An 8,364-nucleotide genomic window follows, 5' to 3' on the forward strand; every position below is an offset into this window, starting at 1 on the left:
CGCTCCGCCTGACGCTGGAAAACTGCTCATTCCTGTCGTCACATCGTTTATTTAAAGGTTTCCTCATAACGAGAAACTCTTTCCTTTATCATTCCTGATTCCAGCATTGAGTTAAAGAGGAGCGTCCCACCCCCACCTGTTGCTGGCCATAAGGTGACTACGATCAAAACTCCTCCCATCGCTCTCTAATGCAGTTTTATATCAGAACCGTTTGTAAAGTTAAGCATCAGAAATTAGGAGCGAATTCTGGTTATTTAAGAGAAAATAATGGAGTTAATTTTTTTTTTAAATCATTCGTTTATAAAAATCAGATTTCCAAACTAAATATTTAGATTGTCAGTTAAAAACAATCATCAGCAAGTTAAATATTAATTTTTCCAAACTAAATATTGATTATTTGAACTAAATATTTGGTTTACAAAATAAATACTTAGTTCATTAAATAAATATTTAATTTCTTAAATAATAATAGGCCTATTAAATACATATTTAATACCCATTTTTCTCTTAAATACACGCTAAATAAACATTAATAATATTGCTCCTAAATTTTGACTGCTTGACGTCACAAACGGCGCGCCGTAGCTTTAAATCTCGTTAAGGAGGAAGTGTTGCAGCTCACCAGGCCTGGTGAAAACCCTGGTGAGAGGAAAGCACGGCTGATGTCTAACTCCCTCCTCTTCTTGCTCTCTGATTGGTCAGATCTGCTGCAGAGAGTCGGAGCTTCCCCAGGCTGACCAATCAGGTTTTATCATCCAACAGTTACTCCATATTTCAGGAGACATCTTATCAATTAATCCTTTATCTGTTCTTGGATGATTACTTTCTACTTTTAGCCAAGTTTAAAAGTATTAAAGTAGTTCTACTCTCAGTTGAATAAAACTCTGGAGCGACTCTGCAAAAAATATCAATCTAAATATGTCATGTTTTCTTAAAACATCTGTATTTTCCTTAAATGGAGGCGGCAGGTGAGTAACTTTGCCAATGGAACAAGACAATTTACATTTAAAATAAGAAAAAAGAATTTGCATTGTCTTATTTCAAGTGCTTTTTATCTAATCATCTTATTTTAGGAGTAAAAATACTAATTCCATTAGCAAACCATCTCATTTACCTGCTCAAACTAAGAGGAGATTCACTTATTTAAGAGATTTTTACTCATTACCGGATCAGTTTCTGCAGTGCAGGAAGGTTTCCTCTAAAGCGAATTCAGGAAGTTTGTATTAAAATGTTTGCTTTTATAACAATAAAAATCTTTTATAGATTAAGTTCCTGCAGCTGAAATAATCATTAATCATTAACGCTTCTGCTTTACTTCTACGTTTTTGTGCAAATACTACGAACTGAAAGGTTAGCGCGTTTCCTGGTTAGCGTCACGCGGTCGGCCATTTTCCCGCTTCCAGCCGACGCCATCTTTTCCAGGCCCAGAGGAGGCGAAGCTAAAGCCGGCAGCTGAAAGCTGCGGCTGCACCGACTCTTTGGAAAGGAAAAAAAAATATAGATTTGATTGTTTTTAGCGGTCAGAGCAGCTCAGCTGCTTCTGGAAACACATTTCTAGGATTCTAACTAGCACCTTTCATTGTGCGGGAAAAGCTTGGATGAAATGAAGACATGTTTGGGTGAATGTCCAGCGCCCAGCGCTGCACAGGAATACTTATTGCTCAGATGATCTAACACTATGATGATGATGAAGGTGATGATGATGATGGTGATGATGATGGGGACTAATCAAACCTTCATCATCGTTGTAGTTTTCACAGTTTCTAAACGTTTATCTAACATGAGGAGGAAAAAACAGCCTGATGGTTTCCAGCTCTGGGTGGGGGGGGCTGAACCGTGTGAGCAGGCATGCAGCGCCGCTGCCCCCTGCTGGTGAAATGCAGGAACAGCAGGATTCAGGCTGTGGATCTCCAGCAGCTTCTGTCTTCTCCTGAACGGCAGATTAAGCAGGTGAGGAGGAGGAAGGAGGAGGAGGAAGGAGGAGGAGGAAGGAGGAGGAAGGAGCTTCGCTCCTCTTTTCTCTCCCATTTTGGTCAGTTTGGATCCTGACTGGAGAAGCTGGCAGAGTTTTAATCACAGTGTTCAGGCGTGCAGAATTAACGGTTCAGTGTTTCTGAGTGTAGAAGGTGTTTCTGTGAGCAGGTGGAGGATGAAGAGCGGCTCTCCTCCTCTTCCTCCTCTTTTCTGGGCCGCAGCTTCTCCGGTTCCGGATAAAACTCTCCCTCCTGTTCTACACGCTGGCCTCCGGCGCGCCGTCGTCCTTCATCTTGACGTAGACCTTGGGGTCGTCCTCGCTCTCTTCTCGGAGGCGCTGCAGGTGGCGGCTGTGGCACAGCAGGTAGAGCGGCAGGCAGAACCCCAGCATGCTCAGCACCAGCAGACCCACGTTCACCTGAGCATCAGACAGACATGGGGATGAAGAGACGGGAGCGCCGGGCGGCCATGATGGCGACTCGGGGTTCGGCGTCTTACCCATAAAGGGTCTCCTTCCAGGGGTCCCACCATAGCCAGGAAGAGGGGCTGCTGCAGCAGAGCGAACAGAGCGCTGATCAGGGACTGCATGCCAGTCAGGCTGCCAAACTGGGAGGACGGGTACCTGCAGAGGACAAAAAGGTTCTCTGCTAGAGCAAAGTTTTCACTTTATTACAAAAATACTAGAATCATCTGAATGTGAGGAGAGTCGGAGTGAAGCAGCGCTTCCCAACGGGGGAATAAAGATCCCCTAAAATATGAGTTGTTCTTTTTATTCTGCGCTTTTTTACAATAAAAACCAACAAACCAAAAAAATGTGACATTTAATTATGAAATAATAATAAACAAGAAACCAAAACCAGTAAAGCAGCCTGATGGAGCTCCTTCACTAACATGTGGAGCAACGCTTGGAGGAAAACGCTGCATTCAGGTGTTTCTGAAATAATCCGTCAGATTTCTGCACCTGTTGATGGTGTGTTGGTGAAATGTTCACCAGCCAGGTGCTCTGATGGTTTGATTATCTGTAAAACCATAAATCAATTTCAATATTTAAATTTACTGAATCATTAGTAAATCGTTAATATTTTTTCCAGTTTCTAGTTATTTGGATTAATGATCCATTCTCTGATTGGCAGTCTAACGAGGGAGGGGGAGCAGAGGGAGGGGTGAGCAAAATGAAAACTGATTGAAAAGTTTCCATAAAATGAGTCGATTTAAAAGCTTTAATTGGTTGAAATATTCTTCTAAAAAAAAGCAGCTTTTTGCTTGTCTGGTTTTTGGTTAATGTCTCAAATCCGATGAATTAGTGAACGATGGAGTCGCTCATTAGCAAAACGCACTGAACTAGTTTCTAAATCTACGTAGAAAACAGTGAAATTAATCTTTCCTGTCCAGACAGCTCCCTGGGTGCTCAGTCCCCCTAAACCTCTGGTCCTAGAATTGCCCCTGGGGCAGTGCCCCCCCCACTGGGCAGTGTAAATTGTGTTAGCATTAGTTTATCATTTCCTCCCATTCTGCACATCCAGTGATGTAACAATAAACCTTCCAGAATAAATCAGGATCTGAGGAGGTTTTTACTGAAGGATTAACACTAAAATAGATTCAAACCCTGAATTTAGTTTCAGTGGCCCCATCTGTCCCCCCCCCATGAAATATTTCTGCTGTTGGGAAACGTCTGAGTGAAGCAAACGTCTTTCCTTTCAGCTTCACGAAACCTGATATGTTTGTTTGATCTAGTTTAATATCTGTAGTTTAAACGCTCCTCCTGCCTGGCTTTGCCTAGGGCCTCACATTTCCTAAACCCGCCCCTGGTTTTCATTATCAATATATAATAGTCTGATTATTAGCTGATTAAATGACATATTGCATGAATTTCCAGTTAAACTTGTCATGTTTTGAATGACAGCCATAGTTTGCTTTTGTTGTGTTTATGTCTCTCTGGTTGAATCATCTTTAAGTTTCATCTGATGATATGTTCCAGTTTAAAGGTTGCAGCTTGGACCTTTAGGTCAGGTGGTTAAATAAAGCCCTGAAAGTGTCATGGCTGCTTAACGCTGCAGGTCAGACCGTCCAACACTCACACAGCGGCATACAGGCCTCCGACAGCAGAGTGGATGAAGCCTCGGACCACCGTGTGCAGAACGAAGGACAGGATCTGGAAAGGAACAAGACAAGATGTTCAGTGCAGCTGTCACATCTAATCATAGCAGCTCTATATTTAGCAACAGCTAGCTTCCATCTGTGACTCAATAAATAAGCAATATCTTTTCCGTCCAGTAGGGGTCAGTGTAATGCTGCTCTATTCCCTCATGGAGCAACAGCTGCACATGTTGGCAAATGTGCTGCAAAAACCATCCAGGAATAAATCAACGTTTCTTTAATTAAATGCATTGAGTGTCTGAGCAGGAGAAGAAGATGATTCACCAATTAATAATTTTACTCTTTAACAAAATCAAATAAAATGCACTTTAAATAAGACAATGCAATAGTTTTTTTTGTTGTTTTAAATGTAAATGGTCTTTTTCTTTCTCAATTCAAGAAAAAATGCTGTAATCTTAAGAAAGAATGACTGATTTTCAGACGCCCTGACGATCAGTGCGCCTCCCACCTGCAGCGGCAGGTTGGGGACCACGCAGGTGACCCCGAAGCCGACCAGCAGCAGGTTGGTGAAGATGAAGGCTCTGGTGGCGTTGACGATCTTCTGGATCTTTTTGGTCGGGCGCCGGGGCTGACCGGGCTCGCTGCAACATAAAAACAGAGCATACTCAGACCCGTTCTCCGGCCTCTCCCGCTCCTCCCTCTGACGCCCGCTCACCTCTTGGCGCTCTTGTCGTTCTCATCCTCGCAGTCTTTGAGCTTCCAGTCCATGACGTAGCCGATGACCGGCGAGGTGACCAAACACAGGAGCTGGAGCACGCCGAAGATGGAGGTGTAGACGCTCACTGAGGGACACAGAGTTCCTGGTTAGGCTTTCAGGCCGAGCACAGCGGTGAATGAATAACTGGATGAGGAGGAGATGTTCTTAGATAACATGAGACTCTCTGATTGCTTTAATCCAGACTTCATGCTCTAAACAAGGACAGACAGAGGAGGGTGAACTGGGCCCCTTACCCACTTGCATCCTCTCCACTGCGACAGCAGCAGGAAGCAGGCATGACAGGGATGTGGACAAGTTAAAGAAAAGACACACAGAGCAGCATTTTCATGTTAGCTTAGCACACAGCCTGCGACGCTCACCTGTGTTCAGGTCGCCGTCCGTCAGCGACTCCAGGATGGTGTTCATGGCTCCCATGTAGAAGATGAGCCTCAGCTGAGTGACGCACATGGTGATGAGGCTGAGCAGGAAGATGGGACTGAAGATGCTCCTCATGAACGACTGGGCTGCAGAGGGAAACCAGAGCTTCACACCTTCGTTTAGATCCGGATGTTCCAGATATGGAGGAAGTCTCCGTCACAGTCACCCAATGCAGAGCTGCTCTCACCCCCCCACCCCATGCAGGTGGAGCAGCGGTTAGCGATGACGACCTGTCCTCTAAAATGATCCCATTTGTCATCTTTTCATGTTTAGTTTTTGTTTGTTGCAGCTGAGAGGCTACAAATCTGAAAAGTGTGGCCTGAATCTATGTCTGTTCGCCAGTCGTTGCTCTGGCATAAAGGTTTTAAACTAAATAGATTTAGACTTTGACTAGGCCGTTCTGGGACATAAATCAAATGTTTCGGTCGTTCAGACTCCTTTCCTGCACTGCAAAAAATTTTAATCTAAATAGGTCATTTCTGCTTAAAAAAAAAAATTTATTTTGTCTTGAATCGAGGAGGTAAGGGAGACATTTTGCTAATGGAACAAGACAATTAACATTTAAAATAAGAAAAAACAATTGCATTGTTTTATTAAGTGCAAATTATCTAATTATCTTATTCTAAGGGTAAAAATGCTCATTCTATTGGCAAATCATCTTATCCATCTGCTCAAATTAGGGGTAAATACACTTATTTTAATAAGTTTTTGCTTATTTTAAGAAGTTTTAGCTTATTTTTAGATGGTTTCAGCTGGACGGCCATCATTAGTTTGCAGAGAATAGCCTCGTCGCTGCGCTACATGTCCAGAGGTTATGACACCGTTTGCACTTTGTTTTTTTTTAGGCTCTGATATTAAAACTTGCAGGGCAGAGTTGGTCATCCAGATATTCCCGCTGCCTCCGTGTTGCCATGGTGACGCCTGGGCGCGTAGCGGCAGGAGGACCCAGAGAAGAGCCAACAGTCAGAAAGGTTGATCATTAATGAAGGGGGTGAATATGAATGGAAAATGGACACTTGGCTCCATACGGTGAAGTGCTGCACAATCCAATTAGCGGTGAGTGCACAGATGGAGCAGGTGGGTTTATTGCCCACTGGAAACCGAAGAGCAGCTAATGACTGGAACTGTTTGGTCATGGGGACCAGAAATTGGGATATTTTCCGAAGCCCTTTTAGCCATGCATTATTAGAACGGCGGCGGGATCCATTAGCTGCAGCGCAGAGCAAAGAAAGAGCCGTTTCCACTGATCGCCTGTTAGCAACACAACAGGAATATTTGTTTCTGAAAATCACAGGAAAAACGAGCCTTTGTCCCTTTTCTTCTTTTTTCCTCTCTATGTTTTGTACTCAGCTGACTTTTCATGCTGTCTCTAAAGGAATGAAAGATTTTTTCCAAGCACTAAGCTCACTTAGCTGATTGCTCCTTCCTGTGTTTCCAAAAAGGCCAAAGTAAATAACCCAGTCCTTCTTTTCACTGTAGACAAGCCATGATCTGCTTATCTGTTCTCCATTTTTCATTTGGATGAAATAATAGCTGCATGAATCATGACAGCAGACAAGATAGAGGAGAGCAGGAGGCGGGGTTACCAATCTACTCGCTCTGGAGAGCAGAGTTCGCTGCTTTTAGATGTTGTCTCCAAAGTCTCCAGTAGCAGAAAAAAGTCTCTAGATTTGGCGCTAGGAGCTTTTTAGAAATCAAAGTGCTAGAGGGGTCTGAAAAGTGGCTAAATATAGCGACTAAAGCGCTAAGTTGGCAACACTGCTCTTTGCATGGTTTGTTTTCAAATGGTTTGCTGCTGTCTGTTTGGACCTTTCTGAACATGTGCAGCAAATGGACTGATCCAATATGGTGGACACTGAAGGGGGGGGCTGAGACACACTTAATATTATCAGCGTTCTGATGGCATTTTAGCCAAAGGATTTTTATCAAAAACATAATTAATGTGCAGAAATAAGGAATAGTTGTATTAACTATACATGGAAACAGAGTTTTACTGGCAGCTGTCTAGTTGCTTAATGGTAAATTAGGAATCTATTACTGAGGCACTTATTGGATAACATCTATAGATGAATGAATGGTTGTGCAGGAAGTGGGCCTCTGAGGTTCTGGACAGCTGTTCTCAATATTCTACACATGGTTGAACCGGTTAACCCCAAACAATGCTTCTCTGGCGCCCCCTGCCTCAAACGCGCCACCTGCTGAGCAGCTTTTCCCAGAAATCGCTCCGACTTGATTCCACGGTCCATTTGGTACCAAAAGGACCAAGAGGAAAACCACAAGCAGACCGCTGGGAGATCCTGACCCCAAGGAAGAGACAAGGGGGCCCCTAGGGGCCGGGAGGCGCGGGGGTGACAGGGGTCGACTTTGTGTGGATGTGGGACAGAAGGTCCACTGTAATTACTGTACGCAGGTCTGGGACAAAACGCTGTGAAACTTCTTTATTTTAGTCACTATAAATTAAACTGTTTTAGGAAAATCAGGGGAAATTTTCCACCTAAAGCTTTTTATCTGATTTACAAACATTTCATGCAGATTCTTAAAGCGTGAGACGCTAAAGTTAAAAACACTATTTTAAGAAAAATGAAAGTAAAACATGACCGGAAATTATTTTATACAAAAAGCAAAAGTGAACAAACTGCTGCTGAAATAATAAAGGATGTTTTTATTAAACTAAATGTTTTTTTTTTTTTTCCAAATGCTTCATTTTTGGGAAATAAATGTGACATTACTACATTGTGACATTTATTTGTTTACTAAAATAAACAAATAAAATATATAAAGTGAAATCGAAATCATCCTATTGATTTTCATCAAGTATAATAACGTTAGAAAAGCAAAAATATTGAATGCTGCTAAATGTAGAAATGCTTATTTAATTTCAATAAGGATTGAAGCTAATACTAATATTAATTAGTCTAGCTAGCCGGCAGCTAACTGACATTCGGCTTGTAGCTAGCTAACTGAAGTAATGTTGTCTTAAAGGAGTAAACACCCAGAAATATGCAGACGCGCCGACGTTAGCCCCGGCTGCTGCAGACGCGCCGACGTTAGCCCCGAATGTTGCAGACGCGCCGACGTTAGCCCCGAATGTTGCAGAC

The 8,364-nt window shown here is 42.9% G+C and overlaps 1 protein-coding gene across 2 annotated transcripts in view; it reads right to left on the bottom strand.

The window, feature by feature from the left end:
* Window positions 1-1,971: 1,971 nt before the first annotated feature.
* The window catches only part of LOC107094329 (large neutral amino acids transporter small subunit 4-like), a 20,665-nt gene continuing 14,272 nt past the window's right edge, over window positions 1,972-8,364 (bottom strand). The window contains exons 9-15 of one of the 2 annotated variants that reach the window (XM_015389882.1): window positions 5,209-5,352; window positions 5,083-5,100; window positions 4,787-4,913; window positions 4,580-4,712; window positions 4,053-4,126; window positions 2,473-2,596; window positions 1,972-2,392 (exon numbers count right to left, since the gene is read on the bottom strand). In XM_015389882.1, coding sequence (XP_015245368.1) covers window positions 2,231-2,392; window positions 2,473-2,596; window positions 4,053-4,126; window positions 4,580-4,712; window positions 4,787-4,913; window positions 5,083-5,100; window positions 5,209-5,352 — 782 coding nt within the window. In that variant the 3' untranslated portion in view covers window positions 1,972-2,230. The remainder of the gene's footprint in view (window positions 2,393-2,472; window positions 2,597-4,052; window positions 4,127-4,579; window positions 4,713-4,786; window positions 4,914-5,082; window positions 5,101-5,208; window positions 5,353-8,364) is intronic. The other variant, XM_015389883.1, reaches the window with a different exon arrangement.

Source organism: Cyprinodon variegatus, unplaced genomic scaffold (assembly GCF_000732505.1).
Source record: "Cyprinodon variegatus isolate N-32 unplaced genomic scaffold, C_variegatus-1.0 Scaffold479, whole genome shotgun sequence".
Classification (NCBI taxonomy): domain Eukaryota; kingdom Metazoa; phylum Chordata; class Actinopteri; order Cyprinodontiformes; family Cyprinodontidae; genus Cyprinodon; species Cyprinodon variegatus.